Genomic DNA, 21,247 nt, shown 5'->3' on the forward strand with positions numbered 1-21,247 from the left:
GAGCCCGTGAGTGCTGTGAGCTCTTCAAAAAGGAAATCCTAGCAGCTCAGGAGAAAGGCATCCCCATGTTCCAGAAAAAAAGCCGGCAGGGGAAAAAAACAGCTTGGTTGAACAGAGAGATCTTGAGTGATATCAAGAAGAAGAGAAACATTTATGGGCTCTGGAAGAGGGGACAGGCCTCTTGGGTGGACTACAGGAGGGAAGTGAGACTGTGTAGAGAAAAAATCAGAAGGGCTAAGGCTCAACTAGAAATCATATTGGCAAAGTCTGTGAAAGATAACAAAAAATCTTTCTATAAATATATGAATAATAAAAGGAGGAATAGAGAGACCATACAGTCCCTATTGGACGCAGAAGGAACAACAGTGATAGGGGATGAGGAAAAGGCTGAGGTACTTGATGCCTTCTTTGCCTCAGTCTTTAATTGTAAAGAAAATTGTTCCATCTGTGTACAAACCCAGGAGCTAGAGGAGCAAAATGAGGCTCCCATGATCCAAGAGGAGGTGGTCAGAGCCTTGCTAGCCCGACTAGACACCCACAAGTCTGTGGGGCTGGATGGGATTCATCCAAGGGTATTGAAGGAGCTGGTGGATGTGCTGGCCAAATCCCTTACCATCATCTTCCAACAGTCCTGGAAGACTGGGGAAGTGCCACTGGACTGGAGGCTGGCTGATGTTGTGCCCATCTACAAGAAGGGTCACGGGGAGGATCCAGGGAACTACAGGCCTGTCAGTCTGACCTCAGTGCCAGGGAAAGTCATGGAACAGGTGATCTTGAGTGCTATCATGAAGCACATGCAAGAGAACTGAGTGATCAGACCCAGTCAACACTGGTTCATGAAAGGCAGGTCTTGCCAAACTAACCTGATCGCCTTCTATGACAAAGTGACTCGGCTGCTGGATGAGGGAAAGGCTGTGGATGTATCTTCCTGGACTTCAGCAAAACCTTTGACACAGTTTCTCACAGCATTCTGGTTGAGAAACTGTCAGCCTCTGGGCTGGACAGGCGCACGCTCTCCTGGGTGGAAAACTGGTTGGATGGTCGGGCCCAGAGAATGGTGGGAAATGGTGTTAACTCCAGCTGGAGGCCAGTTACAAGTGGGGTTCCCCAGGGCTCAGTGCTGGGTCCAGCCCTGTTCAATGTCTTTATCAATGACCTGGATGAAGGCATTGAATGCACCCTTAGCAAGTTTGCAGACAACACTAAGCTGGGTGGAAGTGTGGATCTGCTGGAGGGTAGGGAGGCTCTGCAAAGGGATCTGAACAGGCTGGACCGCTGGGCAGAGTCCAATGGCATGAGGTTTAACAAGGCCAAATGCCGGGTCCTGCACTTGGGGCACAACAACCCTATGCAGTGCTACAGACTAGGAGAAGTCTGTCTAGAAAGCTGCCTGGAGGAGAGGGACCTGGGAGTGTTGGTTGACAGTGACTGAACATGAGCCAGCAGTGTGCCCAGGTGGCCAAGAAGGCCAATGGCATCTTGGCTTGTATCAGAAATGGCGTGACCAGCAGGTCCAGGGAGGTTATTCTCCCTCTGTACTCGGCGCTGGTGAGACCGCTTCTTGAATCCTGTGTTCAGTTCTGGGCCCCTCACCACAAGAAGGATGTTGAGGCTCTAGAGTGAGTCCAGAGAAGAACGATGAAGCTGGTGAAGGGGCTGGATAACAAGCCGTATGAGGAGCGGCTGAGAGAGCTGGGGTTGTTTAGCCTGGAGAAGAGGAGGCTGAGGGGAGACCTTAGTGGTCTCTACAACTACCTGAAAGGAGGTTATGGAGAGGAGGGTGCTGACCTCTTCTCCCAAGTGACAGGGGACAGGACAAGAGGGAATGGCCTCAAGCTGCACCAGGGGAGATTTAGGCTGGACATTAGGAAAAAATTTTTCACAGAAAGGGTCATTGGGCACTGGAACAGGCTACCAGGGAGGTGGTTGTTTCACCTTCCCTGGAGGTGCTAAGGGGCGTGGTTTAATGTTTGATAGGAATGGTTGGACTCGATGATCCGGTGGGTCTCTTCCAACGTGGTTATTCTATGATTCTGTGATTCTGTGATTTGCTAGTAAGAGCAGTATGCTGAGTTATTTTTGTCCATATGCTATTGAATTTCTCATTAACCCAGGGAAGATCTTGTATTTCTTTGATGCAGTATGGCTTTCCATATTTTTTTTAATGCTGCACTGTTTATTCAGCTTTCAAGCCTCACTAGCAGCTGCAGTGCTTGCCTCTGCTGCAGAGCTTGCCCTCGGGCTCTACATTGAACACCAGCAGCCCAACAAAAAGGGAGGGAAGCCTGTAAGATAGAAAGCTGTCTTTTTATGGTAGAGCTGCTACGTCCATGGCAGTTGTTGGGATCCATTGCCACCTGCAGAAATTTGTCCATATGGTGTATTTATGCAGGACCTACATGAGAGGGCTGACAAGGTGCTCTTGATGACGTGATACTGGGACTAACTGCACTTGCCACAAGCAGAGCCAAAAGGAAAAAGAATTACGTTACTTTGGCCGCTGCCAGTGCCTTGTGATTAATAGTAGCTTCTGGTGAATGATGTCAGATGGCGGTACAAATCCTCAGTACATCCAGATGGTCCCATCAAGCTTAGTGTGCTGTTTTTCCCAGCGTGCATGGTCACATACTTGCCTTCACTCTATGTCCACTATCACATACCATATACATGTGGATGTTCACAGTGCTTAAAGCTTACGAAGTATCAATTGCCACTATTCTACTGAGACCAAACTCAGTACAATGGAGGGATTAATAAGTATTATTTAGATTTCATAGTGATTTACAAGCTCTGTGAAATCACTTCATTGTTGGTCTAAATGTCCATGCGAGGTAGAGAGTAAGAGAAAACTTGGTAGCAGTAATCTGTGCAAATATTTGTACATAGTAAAAAGGTGATCATATTGTGTATTTTTTGTCAAGCATTTAGATGAGAGAAGAACACTGAGTCCTAACTAGGCTCTGTAAATGTTCACCTGATGTTCTTGCACATTATAAATCTAAGGATGAAACAGACATGGGTGATGATTTTTTGATGCATTCTCCCAAGTCTCACCACAATACTTGCTGTAAACCACTTTCTGCTCTGCAAAGGACCTACTACAGTAAAGTCTCCTTTCATGACTCTGTACCCAGGACTCTTTCAGAATTCGATTGTTAAGTAGTAGGGTGCTTATGTTCGTAGCATCCAAATGCTTGCAGGCATGGGGTCCTAATGAGGCGGTTATCAGTGTGAGAAGGACAGACCAGTGCACTCTAAGAATTGTAGTAGTATAAATGCCCAAATTATTTAACAATAACCCACATATAAATGGCTGTTTGTTACTTTTCACATTCTTATATCTATTGAGGCAGCTGTGCCTCATGCAGGAAAGAACAGGAGATTTGCATCCTAGATTCTGCTTCTGACAAAATCTTGGTATATGTGGAGAGGAGGGAGCTGGCCTCGTCTCCCAAGTGACAGGGGGCAGGACAAGAGGAAATGGCCTCAAGCCCCACCAGGGGAGGTTCAGGCTTGACATCAGGAAAATATTTTCACAGAAGGGTCATTGGGCACTGGCACAGGCTGCCCAGGGAGGTGATTGAGGCACCTTCCCTGGAGGTGTTTAAAATATGGGTGGATGAGGTGCTGAGGGGCATGATTTGGTGATTGATGGGAATGGTTGGACTCAATGATCTAGTGGGTCCGTTCCAGCATAGTGATGTCCTCCAAGAAATGTGACATAACCTCTTTTTTGTTTGTTTCTTTATTTTCCCCTCTGATCCCTCCCTGTGTAATAGGGTGTGAAGTACTTACCTTACTGTAAGCCTTACAATGGGCAGAGGACCATTTCACAGAGGGATGAGAAGCCTGGCCCTGACATGCTGATCTGTACCCCTGGGGCAGTGTGGAGGATGTTATCCCTATTTAGCAGAGAAGGGTTTGCTCACTAAGGGAGCAGGAGATTAGGCAGGAATTTCAGACTGGGTTGCTCAGTTTCCATACTCAACAGCCAGCCAGGGCCCTTTCCTCCTCCTCTTCCTGCGTGCCTTAGTAATGGGTTCTGTGCTGTCACAGACTTTTGTGGGTAGAGGCTGCATTTGAGAGTATTTGGTTTTAGTAATATGTTTGAATTCTAATTTTTTTTCCCTTGCTTACTCCCTGCCCTGAGAGCCCTTTACAACTCTTCTTTCTAATTTGCTATTTTCCTAATTAAATGCTGGGGTATTATATATGAAATGTCAAATGGCGATGTTTAGCTTCTGTTACTTATTTTAAGCCAAGCCAGTATATGCAAGAATTACCCTTAGAGCTGTGATTTAAAAGTCTAGCCTCAGCAAGATGCAGTACTAACTTAATCTACCCTGACCTCATTTAATAAAGTTAATAGATCAGTCTTTGCAAGCTTAATTCTCAGCTTTCTTTCATACAAAAAATCAATATAGAGCAAAACGCACCTGTAGGTAAATTTAATCCTGTGGAACCTGCCCAGAGCAAGGCCCAGCAGAAAGGGATGTGATGATGAGTTTATGCTTCTTTCTGGGGAACAGGACATGGGTCAGAATTAATTTCTGCTACTGCATTTTGCCGCATGGAGCTGTCATTTCATGCTCCATGCATGACTACATGCAGCACAACCCATGGGCATTTCCCTAACAGGCGGGGAATATAAAAAGAGGCTTACTGGTCACTGGTCATTGTCCTTAAGAAGCACCTCACGCCCTGCTAAAAGTCCAGAGAGTTCCAAAGCAGGCAGGGTTATTCTCCTCTGCCTGGAAGTGTTGCCTGAAGCAGGACAGCCCTGCAAGCCACATCCTGAACATCATTTTATGGCACTAGCTTAGAATGGACAGGGAAGGTTTGTTGAATTACCACCTCCTCCATTTGTGTGCAAGATCAAATCACCTAGTTTCACTCTGCTGAGCTGCAAACACTAGATAGGCTTGTACAGGCTGAAGGTAGGCACATAATAATTTGTAAAAATAATGAGATTCAGGTGCACAGTTACTGAGGGTGTGGGGAATGCAAATGCTCAAGAAGAACTGAAGACACCTTCAAGCCATACTGGAATTGGACTGGTGAGTGAAAATGGTGCTCTAGATTTTATTCCTTTCTGCAGGTGTTAATGATTAATAAAATCTAATTGGATTAAATGCTGCATTGGTGCACCCAGTGCTTATCAAAAAGGACAATAGCTCCTTTTGTAAAATAGATTCAAACTTCCTTTACCCATGTAACATAGGATCATAGAGTCATGGAATCATAAAATGGTTTGAGTTGGAGGGACCTTAAATATCATCCAGCTTCAACCCGTCTGCCATTGGAAGGGACACATCCCACTAGATCAGGCTGCGCAAAGCCCCATCCAACCTGGCCTTGAAAACTTCCAAGGAGGGGGCATTCACAACTTTCCTTGGCAACCTGTGCCAGAGGCTTATCACTTTTGTCATGAAGATTTCTACGTAATGTCTAATCTGAATCTTTCCCCTTCCAATTTAAACCCATTACCCCTCATCCTATCACTGCATGCCCTTGTAAAAAGTCCCTTCTCAGCTTTCTTGTAGGCCTCTTCAGGTAGTGGAAGACCATTATAAGGTCTCCCTGGAGCCATCTCCAGGCTCCACAACCCTAACTCTCATCCTGTCCTCATATGGGAAGTGTTCCAGCCCTCTGATAGTCTTCGTTGCCCTCTTCACACACTTCCTTAACCTTCTTATTTTGAGGATTCCAGAACTGGACACAGTACTTCGGGTTGGGTCTCATGAGAGTGGACTAGAGGGGGAGAGTCAACTTTCTTGACCTGCTGCCCACGCATCTTTTGATGCAGGCCAGGATATGGTTTGCCTTCTGGACTAAAAGCGCACATTGCTGACTTACGTTGAGCTTTTCTTCAATGGGCACCTCTAAGCCCTTCTCCACAGGGCTGCTTTCAATCACATTGTCCCCCATCCTGTATTGAAAAGATCAATTGACCCAATCCAGGTGTAGGACCTTGCACATGGCCTTGTTTAATCTAATGAGGTTCTCACAGGCCCACTTCTCCAGCCTGTCCAGGTCCCTCTGGATGACTTCCCGTCCTTCTGGTGTAACAACGGCACTACTCAGCTTGCTGTCATCCACAGACTTGTTGAGGGTGTACTCAATCTCACTGCCCATATCATCAATGAATATATCAAACAGCACTGGTCCCAGTCTGGACCGCTGAGGGACACCACTTGTCACGGATCTCCATCTGGACATAGAGCCATTGACCACTGCTCTCTGAATGCCACCATCCAAACAATTCCTTATACCAAACAGTCCACCCATCAAATCCTTTTCTCTCAAATTTAGAGAGAAGGATGTTGTAGAGGGTCGTGTCAAAAGCTCTACAGAAATCCAGATAGATTACATCCATCCGTGTCCACTGCTGTGGTCACCTCATCATAGAAAGCCAGTAGGCTGGTCAGGCAGGACTTGACCTGTGAGCAGAAATCAGTCTTCTCCTTACCCTTCACCTTATAGTCTACAGTTTTTTCCAAATTAATTTCTTTTTGTCCAGCCAGAATTTTGGTTATGCCTAAAAATACAAGTAATACAAGAAGTCTACTGATAGCCTGTTGTATATATGAAAAAGTAGGATTTTCTAGTGATACACTGCAACGTGTCCCATCTTACTGATGGGAAGGTGGAAGCTGCTATAACGGGGCAATTATGGGAATCCATTGCAGGAGCCATTTACACTGAGGAGTCTGGAAGGGGTGACACACCAAGTAGCCCAATGTGGAGCAAAAGTTGGAAATGTGCATTGCAATTACAGTCTTGTTTGCCAAATTCTCTTGTCAACTCTTGCGCTGTGTTAACAACACTCCTCAAGACCAAGGTGTCACAGCGAAAACTCCATGCAATTAACACGAACTCTAGAAACTCTTTCCATATGCAAAGGGAACAATTTGTTGTTAGTCTAATTGAAGTCCTAGCATCCTAATCAAAGTAGTATTGTTGATCCAATGATGCTAACACTTACAGGCAAATTATCAAAGTACTACAGCTCATTCTTAGTAGTGATGCAGTTCAAATTGTCTCACACACACTTTCCGTATGTTTCTTTTCAGGTGTTGGTTTCACCCTTCTGTATACCTTTTGATCCCAAGGTTAGCATCACAAATCCTCTTTAGGGATACAGAGCAAGCCTGTGTGTCTTTTCATGGGGTGAGCATTGTTAGTGGCAAGCCATCTGTGTCCCAAGATCTTTAAAGGTGGGAGTATTGTGTTGATTATGGGAGTTTCTTCCTCCCCTAGGATTGCTTTTGGTCACTTCTACATGTTTGTTAAGGCAGATGGCATGTCTGCTGTATTTGCCTCCCCATTTGTTTGCAGTACCACCTTGTATCCATATTTGTGTTATCTGGTGCTTATTATATATTGCATACTTGTTCTTTGCTGTCCCTAACCCAGTTTTACTCAGCTCCCAGGGCTGAAGTCTCCTCGTGCCCAGTAGCTGACCATTGGTGAGATGTGATTTTTAGCTCTGGCACGTCCTGTGCTTGCAGTGTAAGGCTTCTGCTGTCATCTTGTCATACCACTTTGGGGCATCCTTGATACAACACCATTTGGTTTTTTAGCAGCCTTTAAACTGTGGTTTCTTGATAACCCAAGTAACATTTTATTAGTGCAACCTGATCACACCTTGGTCTGGAGTTGTTAATAATCACTCTGAAAGACTAATTAGCCAACACAGACACAGAGTGCTTCGGCAGTTACTATTTTAAAACAGCACCACTGACATGTTACCAGAATTCTGTTACAACAACAGGGTCTTCCTGCATAGCACCTCACACATGAGGAGTGCCACTACCAAGGAGGCAGGTCTCATCAAGCCCAAAGAGCATGCATGCACTGTCTGCTCCCAGGTGCTGCCACAGTTTTGGCTTTGCTGCAGTCAGAAGTTGAATTGCCACCCACCCTCCTGAACCAAAAATGGGAAAAAAAAACCTTCGCCTGTGCATTGCCTGAATAGCACATGGGGAGACGGACTCCCTGCTTGGAAATTACTTGAAAATAGAGCCCTTCTGCCTGTTGGCCAGGATGTGAAAGGCACCAATGTTAGTGAGGTGCTTCTCAACAGAAAGCACACAAAGTACCCCTAGACAGCATGCTGAAGAACACTGACTTAGTTGAATGCCATGTCTCTTTAAGAAAAGAATTAAATTCTGCTAAGTGCTATTTTCAAACTTTCCAGGCTTATAGAGGCATTCAGAAGAAACAAAAAGATACACCTTTGTTAAACAGCCACTTGCAAGTGCATCCTGTGCATTACAAGTTGCATCCTTTTCAAGACCTGCTATGGAGTAGCTACAGCATGAATGCCAAATGAAAAATCCTGCTCACAAACATGACAGTCTAGCTGAGGCCAGTTGTAAGGAAATGTGTTAGTGGGAAGTGCTATTAGATAAAAGCCTGTGATGGAACAACTCAGTATCTCCATGCTCTTCCTGACAAGTGCTCATTTATTTGAGATAACCTAGTGCTGTGACAGTGTTGAGCTTCTAGAAAATAATACTATGCAGTAACAAGTTATCTATTGTGGCTAGTACTCAGCATCCCTTGGCATCACTTAATGAAACATTTGCCAGGGCTTTGCAGACATTGATTGCAGTACTGGAGTAATTGTGAGCGAGAGTCACAGGCATGGATCCATCCACCTCTTTCTCCCATTTGAAGTGTGCCATGGGGCAGAGGTGGTTCTCTGCAGTTTTGCATTGCCATTTTAGTGATGGAGGAAAGCCTGTCATGGAGAATTAATGCGGCTCTCCCTGATCTATTTGTATTAGCAATCATCTGTCTTAAAATTTTTAACTCTAATGACAGATTTTAGGGCAGGAAAAACTATTGGCTTTTGGCATCTGTATGAAATATTCTTTGTCAAACTTTAAATGTTGGATTTATTTTTTTTCCCTCCTGGAGCAAAGAACACCTTGAAGTTTGTGGAGTAATACTACTTATGATAATTTATAAGTGACCATGAAGATAAATAATGGCTTTTACTTTCCAAGAACAGCTGAAAGTTCATATTCTATACTGCCTCTTTGACCTTGTTGACAGCTGTATGTATTCAGATTAGTTTGGAATATTTTTATGTAAGCGTTAGAGATGCTAACCAATCTCAATTTCAAGAGAGAAATAATTTTCAGAACAAACTTAAGTCAAGATTTCAATTAATCTAACTCTTGTGGTTTTGTGGTTTTTAAAATCAACAGTTAGTGCATTTTTAGGATCTGCTTACAAGTATTGCCTGGATGAATGCCAGGGTTCTTTTGCTGCAGGAATCAGAGCAGTTCTGGCTAGTCTAAGCTAGTTTTTCTCTCTCAGAAGCTTTCAAACGGTCTGCAAAAAATCGCCTTTAGTGTGGAAACCTACCCTTTTTCTAACTACAGTTTTGGTCAGATAGGTGTGTATGTGGAGGCAGATGTGCAAGACAAGACAAAGAATTTGCAAAGTTGCCCTCTTTTGGGGCTGAAGCAGGTCTGGGATTTTCTTCCCCAGAGAAACAGAAGGCGGGATTATTCTTTCTAAACAGCAGAAGTACCTTATGACAGGTATTTTTAATCATATTGATGCTACTCCTTAAAAAGATGCTCAGGTTTTGATGGATCAGGGTCTAGAAGCCAAATCTAGGACTTACTGATGTCCATGACAAGGTGCTGGTAATTTAACTGGGATCAGGAGAGAGCTTAGGGGCAGCACAAACACCCGGATACAGCTCCTCTTTCACAAGGGAGAGGAGGCATGCATGCCTGCCCTGTGCACCAGTTATATCTCTGCGGAGGCTGCAGAATGGGTAGGGAGGAGGAAACCTGGATGGCTCACTGTCTGCTGTGGAGCCTGAGGGCGCATGGCCTCTTGTCCACAATCTCCTTTATGAGCAGAGCAGGCTTTTCACTGCAGCCTCGGGGGTGGTTGGGCAGGGTTGCAGGACCTCTCCATCCTTCCTGTCTTCTGCTAGCTGCCAACACAAAACCTTTTTTCATGGTATGGAAGGAATAAGCAATAGGAGTCCTGGTAGCCTCCTGGGTTATAAGCCTAAATTTTGTATTTTCAACGATGGAAGAAGATTCCCAGTGTTTGAAGCTGCAACATCAGCTTCTTCACAGCTGCCATTTAGCTCTGTTTGTAAAGCTGTGAGTTCTCACAGTTGCACTTTAAGCCAGAATGCTTTTTTATTTCTTTCAGTGGAGCTTTCTCTGATGATGGAATTTTAGTGTAATTATTTGTATATGTTTTCTTTTTCATGTTTCTTATCATAAATATATATTTAAGCACTGCCTTTGCCCCCAAGAGTCAGAGGGGAATAATATTTTCTGCGTATTATTTACTCTTACACTGTTAACATAAGAATATTCACATACACACTTTTAACTCTGGTAATTAAACTATCATAATGTCAAATGCAATGTCACTGTGACTATGAATAATTACCATTACAAATTTGATTGAAGAGATAAATGGCCAGATCCTTCAGGTTGTAAGTAAGTCCAGCTCCCAGCATTGGTGCTCTCAAGATTTAGAAGGGCTAAGGATGGATCTATAGAGTGCTGAAATGGAGACTTAAAAAATACAGCATTAATGAAATGCAAATTGTGTTGCAGTTGTTAGAGGAACCTTTTCAGGTGTCTCAGGTAATGAAACTGTAAAACTGCTCTGGTTGGGATTCAGAAAGCAAATAAGTGCTTATAGTCTCTGCTGATACATGGGAGTGAAACACATCACACCGTGTAAAGCTTAATATTCCATGAATGGCTTGGTCCAAAGCCCACTGAAAGTCAGTGGAAGATGGTCGATAACTGGTCTGAAGGTGATTAGTCAGAAATTAGGCATTCTCGGCTGTTTTTTACCCAGTAAAATCTGAAGTCAGTTGATCATGGCTGGTTTGTAGAACAGCAGGTAATGATGTGCAATAAAAAATTAAGCTCTTATAGACACAGAAGATTTTTTTTTTTGCTAGTGACACTACATAAAAGCAAATACATTATTAAAAATATATCACAGTTAACATGATTCAAATGAGGTTTAATTCTCTGTGTAATTTGAAGAAAACCTGATTGAAGTCATATCATCTTTAATGACAGCTTAAAGACAAATTTAAACAAAGCAATTGAATTTCCATGTGTGCCTTAATTGATAGTTAACTGAAATAGGCAAAATTTACTAATTTCCGAAGTGAGTTAATGAAGGAGTCTGCCTAAGAACTATAATAAGGATAAATGGGCACAGTTCAATACACCAGTACACAGAAACTATCTCATAAATCTCTGTTCCATGACAAGTACAAAGTTATACCAGTCTAAACCGTCATTTAAGTTGCCAAGAGCCTTTGCTATGAAATTATGCAGTCTCAATGATAGCTACTGAATGACTGAATAAACAATCTTCAGAAGTTCCTCATTAAAAAGCAGTAATTGTTTATTTTAAAGAAAGGCATATCAATACAAATATGTAAAAGCATAAAGAATACTACAGTATCAAATGATGACGTGTGATTTCTGTGTAATTTTTTTAGGGCCTTTATTTTCAACTGTGTCCTACAAATGACAAATACAGCTTTCAATATAAAATTAAGAAGGTATTAAATCCAAACATCTCCAAATGTTTCCACATCCTTTCCTAAAACGTCTTCTTTTGTACATATAAACTGGTGAAGTCAACTACCCACTCACTAGATGAGGCCAGAGAGCATTCTTCTTGGTTGAGCTGTGATACGCGGTGGTCTATCAAGTCTCCCCTTTCCTGAGTCCCAGTACAAAGCACAGCATCACCTAGCCTGTCAAGGGAGGTGATTGTCCTCACTACTCCACACTGGTGCAGCCCCACTTTGAGTCCTGTCTGCAGTTTTGGGCATCACAGTGTAAAAAACGGTATCAAGCTACTGGAGAGTGTTCAGAGGAGGCCACAAAGTCATTGAAGGGTTTAGAGAGGAAGCTGTATGAGGTGCAGCTAAAGTCACTTGGTCTGTTCAGCCTGGAGGAGACTGAGGGGAGACCTCATTGCATTTTTATGCTTCCACACAAGAGGAGGAAGAAGAACAGGCAGTGACTGGACCCAAGGGAATGGCGGGAGGATGTGGCAGAGGAGGTTTAGGTTGGATATTAGGAAAAGCATTTTCGCCCGGAGAGTGGTGCAGCACTGGAACAATGTCTCCAGGGAAGCAATAATGGCTCCAAGCCTGACAAGAAGTGTTTGGGCTGCACTCTCAGACACATGGTGTGAATGTTGGAATTGTCCTATACCGGGACAGGAGTTTGACTCGGTGATCCTTGTGGGTCCCTTCAAACTCAGGACAGTCTGTGATTCTTGGTACTGTGAAAGCAAACACTAATTGCTGTTCCTCCCCAGCATCTGCAGGGTTGTTTACATGGCCAGCTGAGCATTAGCTGAAAGTTGATCCTAAGACAAAACCACCTAGTGACTAAATTTTATGTGTATTATTGTATCAGAAAAAAATCTGAAGACAGGTTTGTAGTCCCAGTACACTTAATAAATAAAAGAAACTGTGTTTGCATCTTTTTCAGGGCTAAACATTTACCTTTCAAGCACAGTGACAGGGAATTCAGCAACTAATAAATCACAGTGGTGATAAGTGCTCATGTAAATGCACCTGTGGGTATTGCAGAGTGACAGATGAAGCACAGATGGTTTCACACCAGGAAGCAATTTTAAACACAGGCTCAGCTGAAGCCAGGTTATCCCAAGTCCATCTCCGTCTAGTGAAAGAACAACATCTCAGTACAAGAACAGTCTGTTGGACCACACTGAGACATCCAAGTATAGTGCATGTAAGGGAGGGATCAGCTCTAGAGCTGAGGACTAAGCCTGTAGTTGCACTGCTTGTAGCAGAGTCCAGCCCTGCAGCTAACAATACCAAGTCAAAAGGAAACTGCCTTCACCTGCTCTGCTGAGTAAAATTGACTCCAGTTTTCTGGCCCCAGTGCAGTTTTACTTTTCCTGGACTGTGTGCTTGGTGCTGTGTTAGCTCTGTGCCTAGTGTAATGCCCCATGACCCTAAAGTGTAGCTTTTACCTCTTGTATGCGTTTATCAGTTCAAAGTGTATTAGTATTGGAAGAACTGTGCTCTAAAAAAGCAGAAGTAGACTTGCATATGTGAGGCTGTATGTGTACTGGGCTCTGCATGAGAATATAGATGTCTTCAAAGGTCTAAACCTGCTGACTGAGATGGAGAGCCAATTCTCATGCAATTCTTTTTCGTACTGCCTACTGGGAGTGATCCCCAAAATGTGGGGATGGACCCAGGCTGCAGTGTGTGGTATGAGGAAGCTAATTGGCATGCACCAAAACCAGACCAGGGGCAAACTAAGCAGCACAAATGGTCACCTTTTTTTTCTGGGGCTGTTTTGTTATTGCTGACTTCTGCTGTTCATCAGGACATAGTTGTTTTTCTGCATCCAACAGAATTATTTTTTATACCTGTGCCTACACCGTAATAGACGTAGCACTATGCTTTGGATGTTATGCTTCTGAATATACGGAAGATACTTGCTCTTCCTCATACAGCTATGGTCATTTTGTGTGCTTTCATTTACATATGCATATGTTCTGTGCATGCTGAATGATTAATTGCTCTGAAATTAAGTAAGCTGATAGGCTTGCAAACTTCTGCTGATTGGAAGCAGGTCACCATGTAAAAAGTGTTTATGCTTTTGCTTGATCTTTGATAGAGAAGACATAAGGAAAATCCTCTTCTCTGTTTGCAATTTACCTGGTCATCTTATAACCTAATAAAAATATTTTGTTGTGATTCAGTTCACAGAGACTAATTTATTCAAATCACCTTCCCAAACCCAGATATTATGCATGATGTGGGTTTTTTTCCTGTACTTATGTATTTTAATTAGTAGGCAATGTTTTCCAGCATGGTACTCACAGATCCTGCACAGCTTCTTGTGTGTTCAATAACTTATCCTTTATAAAGAGTCAATCCTCTTGTGTGTTACTGGCAGTACCTAATGTACATTGATCATGGACCACGATCTATTTGATTAGTTTATTCATGTGTCTGTGTGAAAAAAAGGCCACAGGAAAAAAAAAACCAAACAAACAAACAGAAAAACCCATGGGATCACAAAAAGGCTGAGAGCATCTTCATCTGCAGTATTCTCTTCATCAAGCTCTGAATTTAATTTAAATTATCTGTTTGGGAAAACAGATGCTGAGTTCAGGTAACTGCAAATTAACACAATGAAAGATTGCTGCTTATAAATGGTGCTTAGCTTTTCAGGTTATAAATGGTTCTTAGCTTTTCAGGTTTTCTTTTCTTGTTTCACCCCTTACATCTGTATTGGAGAGAGGTGGGTTTTGTTTTAGTTAAAACTCATGCAGAATTGAGCTGTTGTCATATTACTCCAAATTCAGAATGACACATCTTAAGACCCATACAAACTAGACCCTATAATGAACAGTAAAATACCATTAAAATCAAAATTACAGCATTTAATATCAATTCTAAGCACAGTAAAGGTTTGATCCCTCTTACACACTTTAACTCGTAATATAAAAGAATGAAGAACAGACCGTAGTAAATTAATGAATAGAAAGATAAAATTCAGGTATGTGTGTAGGATAAAATACAGTTTGAGGGGGCATGAATGCAAATAAATGTTGACATAAGGTCACAACAATGATCTCATAAATCAAAAGATGAACTGAAACTGGCATCATAATTCACTTTTTTTTTGGACAATCTCATGGCTAGAATCAAATGCTGGCATAAAGTATAAGAACTTTTTTACCAAAGGTACGGGGAAGATTGTCAAGTTCTCAGTTGAAACCAGAAGTTGGAACCGTCTGTAGTATGATATCTGAAGGCCTGTTAGAAACATTTTGGTAAGAGAATTATTTTGTAGGAAAATGACAGAAATTGCATGGATTCTTTAATTTTTTTTCCTTACAGAATCTGTAGATAAAATTTAACTCCATTTTTGGGACCAGGGAAGGAGAGGAATAAGACTAAGGGAAAATTATTTATGGATGAAATAATAAGAAAGGAAGAAGTATTTACCTTAAGAGAACGGATGAACTAGCCTTACACCCTTCCTCCTTTTCTGGAAAAGATAAAAGCAAGGACAATGATGTGGGCAGTATAACAGGTGAAGTTCTGTTATAGTATCAGTGACGTGTTAAGAAATGAATATGGGATGCTTATTTATCAAATATTTTCCAGCTCAGAAATCACAGTCTGCTTATCTTAACCTCTTGTGCATTCAGTAACAATATCAAAGAATCAATATTCTCTTGCTTTATTGGCAGTACATGATGTGCATTGGTTGTAAACTGTGATCTGTTTAATAAGACTATTCGTGTCTGTGTAAGAAAAGGCCCAACTATTCTCTTCCTACCCCCCCTCCCAAAAAAAAAAAAAAGAAAAAAGTAACTAAGGGCTCTTCTTTATTTTTCGTATTGTTTACCAAAAAACATGTCAGCATCCAAAGAATTTGAACATTAATCTTAGGACTTAACCTGAACAATAAGGGTACACCCCTTCCTATCCCTGTTAGGCGAGCAGGAGAATCTTTGCTTGAGAATATCAAGAAATTCAAAAGTACAATTGAAAGGAATGCAGGTTCTCAGAAACAGAGTCATTACTGATTACTGAGGTTGACTCAGACTGTAGTCAAGGAAGCCCATGAATCATAGACCATTTAAGCTGGTTGTGTGTAAGTTTCCCTGTTTCTCACATACTTCTCTTGGTTGACAGGTAATTACTTTGAATTAAATAAGTGAGTAAAAATCAGCGAATTCGTTAATTAACTTGGGGTCCAGCATATTTCTGATCAACTGTCTCTCATATTTTTAACTACAGAATCCTCTTCACCTGCAGATGAGTTTAGAAAATTCACTGAGTTCTGATGCCGATGTCACTTTCTCAATCCTTGCAATGAACAACTGGTATAATTTCAGCCTGATGCTATGCCAGGAGGAATGGAATATCACAGATTTTCTCTTCCTCACACAACAGAGCTCCAAATTCCACCTAGGATCCATTATAAACATAACAGCAAACCTCACTTCAACCAGTGACCTTATGAACTACTTACAGCTTTACCTGGAGGGCATCAAAGATACAACTTCTACCATGGTGATGTTTGGATGTGACATGGAAAAAACACAAACGATTTTTGAAATAACCACCCAGTTTGGTATGATGCCTCCAGAACTTCATTGGATTATTGGGGATTCACAGAACGTGGAAGAATTGAGGACAGAAGGCTTGCCGCTTGGTCTTATTGCTCATGGCAAGACCACACAGTCAGTCTTTGAGCATTATGTACAGGACGCGATGGAGCTGGTAGCAAGAGCTGTAGCAGCAGCCACTATGATTCAACCTGAACTCGCTCTTATTCCAAGTACCATGAATTGCATGGACACAGATGAAAGGAATATCACTTCAGGGCAGTATTTGTCAAAGTAAGTTTTTGCTTTTTTTCTTGTTTTGTAGCTAATGTTTTTGTTACAGAAGAAAAATAATTTTCCTCACCCTCAGCACCATTGTCAGTGGCCTAGTGGTCCCTCATACACACATTTGTTTCAGTGTTGCCTCCTGCTTCATTACTTTTGGGCAAATAATGAAACTTAAACTTAGCCACAGAGGAAAACTAAGCCTGTTGAAGGCTGCTCCACAGTAAAGAACACATAGTAAACGTAGGCTAGGTTACAGATTATGCAGTAGAAGTGTCTTCTATTTGTGTTTATGGTTATAAGAGGGAAAAGCCAGGGCTAGTGTCAAATTCTCTGAGGTTTTGTGGTACCTGAAAGAATACAGAACATAGTAAGAATACTTATACTACTTACCAAAACAATCAGGGAGTATAAAAGCAGTTGTGTAGCCCTTGCTAATATGGTTCTATGGAAAAGAAACAAAAAAAAAAATCCATTTTGACCATTGCTGGTAGTGAGAGCTCTCAAAACTACAAAGCACTCTCTCTGTTACTTGATTCAGAAAGCTTCTCTTTCAGCTTCTGCTAAGAGTAATCCTGTAGAGCGCTGCCCATCACTATGTTGAAGTCATTCCCAAAACCACTTGGGGATTCTTCTCTAGAAATATTCTGAGTTTTAACATACAAGAGGAAAAAGTCTATGATTCTCTTTGAAAACAAACAAAAAAGTCTTTGCTAAGTATGTGAATTCATCAGCTAGTTTACATCCCATGACGGGATGATTGCATGTTTTCCCCCAGTTACACCCGATTATCAGTACAGATTTTGTTGAATGGAGCTAGGATAAAAACTGGGTTTGTATATTTGCAACTTTTTGTGAAACGGTACCTGAGATGTGCCTTTACAATAATAAGGCAACAGCACCACTCAAAACACAAGCATTTGAGAACCTAACGGTTCTTTAGTCAGCTCTCATCCAAAACTTAGGTGTCAAAAACTTTGTTTCCAAGTAGTAAAACAAGGCTTGGGAATAAATACTGAACTGGCTTGCAATATCCCTGGTGAATCCATTATATTAATTTTGTCTCATTATTCTGGGTATTTTAACTAGATCATACTAAAGTACATGAAAAGTAAAATTCAATAAGAGGCTTGTTAAAGTAACAAATATTTGAGGACAGGAGTTTTGCAAACAGACTTTTTGAGTGTTAAGGAAGGGACAAAGGAAAAACGGAAAGCTAATTGGAAGCTCTTAAAGGTATTCCTTCAAGATATTCATCAGAAGAATATTTCTTTCTACAGAGAGCTACTAGCTGTCTTATGAACAGTGACTGCTGTTAACTTTTGTTGTGTATTGAGAGACAATATGCAATTTGATATCTATGAAATTTCTTGTTCCTTCATCTGAGTACAGACGTTATGGAAAAGAGTATCATATGCTTAGCAATTGTATTTCCCTAGGCATCACTTATGAACCGTGTTAAAGACAAAATACCAGGTTAGATAAAACCTTATCCTGAATCACTGTAGCTATTTTTACAGCATATAAGGCGACAGATACTTGATGGCCAGTACCAATGTATTTGAGTTAGCAGTGTAACTATTAACTCTGAGTAGTACCCAAAATTTCTCAGGTGTGAAGCATCAGTGACTGGATTAGCTGTGACCAGCCTTCTGACTCATTGCATGAGTGCTTTTAGGCAAGTGGTATACTTCCAAAGATGAAACTTTTATCTGGTGCTTAATTGGGTGTTTACTAATGTGGATGTTTTTCCTGTCTGAATAGCCCCATCTGTCTTGATGTGTAGCCTTGGAGCTGCAGAGTGCGAAGGTGGAGAAGGCACAGTGGTACTGACCATCGCCTGCTATAATTGCAGTGTGTAGTTAAACAGAAGCACCACAAGCTGCCACAGCTCACACCTGAACTCTCATTGCCCACACTGCACTCATACATTGGCTGTGCAGACACTGAAATGACACCAAAGAGCAGAATAATGATTGTGAACAAGGCCAAGATCTGGTCCATGACAAAGCATGCTTTTATCTATATAGATACAGATGTAGCCTGAAAATTGTACTCATGTAAGTCTCCGTCCTTCATTCCTTTTACAGTGAGACCTATTCCTTGTTCTGTTCCTGCCTGTTCATGGGAGCATCCTTGTTGATGGAACAGGCATTAAAATTTTAAAGCTTCATCATCTTATAGGTATAACTAGTTTTACAGCTGTAACCCTGCTTCTTGGGTAATTTAATCAACCTGCTATTTGCTTGCGCATTTTTGCCTCCAGTAAACATTCCAAGAAAGATGTGAAGTGACCAAACCATCAAGCTTGAAAGAAAATCAAATAATGTAATTAAATCATTCTTAAAGGTACTACAAAGATCTCGCTGCTGGAGTATAGCAGTATTGCTAAAACCATAATGAACAGTTCTTAGAACAAAGCACATGAAAAATAAACCTTAAATGAGAAAATCAGAGAATCACAAAATCACTAGGTTGGAAAAGACCCCCAGGATCATCGAGTCCAACCATTCCTATCGATCACTAAACCATGCCCCTCAGCACCTCATCCACCCGTCCTTTAAACACCTCCAGGGAAGGTGACTCAACCACCTCCCTGGGCAGCCTGTTCCAGTGCCCAGTGACCCTTTCTGTGAAAAATTTTTTTCTGATGTCCAGCCTAAACCTCCCCTGGTGCAGCTGGAGGCCATTCCCTCTTGTCCTGTCCCCTGTCACTTGGGAGAAGAGGCCAGCTCCCTGCTCCCCACAACCTCCTTTCAGGTAGTTGTAGAGACCAGTAAGGTCTCCCCTCAGCCTCCTCTTCTCCAGGATAAACAACCCCAGCAGGCCTGTTCTCCAGCCACTTCACCAGCTTCGTCGTTCTTCTCTGGACTCACTCTAGAGCCTCAACATCCTTCTTGTGGTGAGGGGCCCAGAACTGAACACAGTATTCAAGGAGCGGTCTCACCAGTGCTGAGCACAGTGGGAGAATTACCTCCCTGGACCTGCTGGTCACGCCGTTTCTGATACAAGCCAAGATGCCATTGGCCTTCTTGGCCACCTGGGCACACTGCTGGCTCGTGTTCAGTACGTTGTCAACCAACACCCCCAGGTCCCTCTCCTCCAGGCATCTTTCTAGCCGCACTTCCCCTAGTCTGTAGCACTGCACAGGGTTGTTGTGCCCGAAGTGCAGGACCCGGCATTTGGCCTTGTTAAACCTCATGCCATTGGACTCTGCCCAGTGGTCCAGCCTGTTCAGATCCCTTTGCAGAGCCTCCCTACCCTCCAGCAGATCCATGCTTCCACCCAGCTTAGTGTCGTCCACAAACTTGCGAAGTGTGCACTCAATGCCTTCATCCAGGTCATTGATAAAGACATTGAACAGGGCTGGACCCAGCACTGAGCCCTGGGGTCACCACTTGTCCCTGGCCTCCAGCTGGATTTAACTCCATTTCCCACCACTCTCTGGACCCGGCCATCCAACCAGTTTTCCACCCAGGAGAGTGTGCGCCTGTCCAGGCCAGGGGCTCCTAAGCAGAATGCAGTGAGAAACTGTGTCAAAGGCTTTGCTGAAGTCCAGGAAGATACATCCACAGCCTTTCCCTCACCCAGCAGCCGAGTCACTTTGTCATAGAAGGCGATCAGGTTAGTTTGACAAGACCTGCCTTTCATGAACCTGTGTTGACTGGACCTGATCACCTGGTTCTCCTGCATGTGGTTCATGATAGCACTCAAGATCACCTGTTCCATGACTTTCTCTGGCACTGAGGTCAGAGTTCTGACTGGTCAGAGTTCTGACAGGCCTGTAGTTCCCTGGATCCTCCCTGTGACCCTTCTTGTAGATGGGCACAACATCAGCCAGCCTCCTGTCCAGTGGTACTTCCCCGATCTTCCAGGACTGTTGGAAGATGATGGTAAGGGGTTTGACCAGCACATCCACCAGCTCCTTCAATACCCTTGGATGAATCCCGTCCAGCCCCATAGACTTGTGGGTGTTTAGCTGGGCAAGCAAGTCTCTATCTTCCTCTTGGATCATGGGAGCTCGTTCTGCTCCTCTAACTCCTGGGTTTGTACACAGATGGAACAACTTTCTTTACAATTAAAGATTGGGCAAAGAAGACATTAAGTACCTCAGCCTTTTCCTCATCCCCTGTCACAGTTGTTCCATTTGCATCCAATAGGGACTGAATATTTTCCCTGGTCCTCCTTTTATTGTTAATGCCTTTATAGAAAGATTTTTTTGTTATCTTTTACAGACTTGGCTAATCACAGTTCTAGTTGGACACTAGATTTTTTCTCTGCACAATCTCACTTCCTCCCTGTAGTCCACCCAAGATGCCTGCCCCTTCTTCCAAAGTTCATAGACATTCCTCTTCTTTTTGGTGTTCCTCAAGATCTCCCTACTCAACCAAGCTGGTTTCCACCCCGCTACCCTGGCTCCTTTTCCAGAACATGGGGGTGGCTTGCTCCTGAGCTGCTAGGGTTTCCTTTTTGAAGAGTACCCAGCTCTCATGGGCTCCCTTGCCCTTAAGGACTGTCTCCCATGGGACTTTATCAACCCACCTTCTGAACAGTCCCAAGTCTGCCCTCTGGAAGTTTAATGCGACTGTTCTGCTAATCCCCCTCTTCACCTCACCTAGAACTGAAAACCCTGTCGTCTCATGATAGCTTTGTCCCAGGTGTCCTCCAACCGTCACAGCTCCCACAAGGCCTTCTCTATGCACAAACAGCAGGTCCAGGAAAGGGCCTTCCATTGTCAGCTCACTCACCAGTTGTGTGAGGAGGTTGTCTTCCACACACTCCAGGAACCTTCTAGACTGCTTCCTTTCTGCTGTATTGT

At 42.8% G+C, this 21,247-nt stretch overlaps 1 protein-coding gene across 1 annotated transcript in view; it reads left to right on the top strand.

Moving 5' to 3' along the window:
• Nucleotides 1-21,247, top strand: part of GRIN3A (glutamate ionotropic receptor NMDA type subunit 3A) — a 77,297-nt gene that overhangs the window by 15,674 nt on the left and 40,376 nt on the right. The window contains 1 exon segment of the mRNA XM_069880789.1: nucleotides 15,833-16,437. Coding sequence (XP_069736890.1) covers nucleotides 15,833-16,437 — 605 coding nt within the window.

Source organism: Phaenicophaeus curvirostris, chromosome Z (genome assembly GCF_032191515.1).
Source record: "Phaenicophaeus curvirostris isolate KB17595 chromosome Z, BPBGC_Pcur_1.0, whole genome shotgun sequence".
Taxonomy (NCBI): domain Eukaryota; kingdom Metazoa; phylum Chordata; class Aves; order Cuculiformes; family Cuculidae; genus Phaenicophaeus; species Phaenicophaeus curvirostris.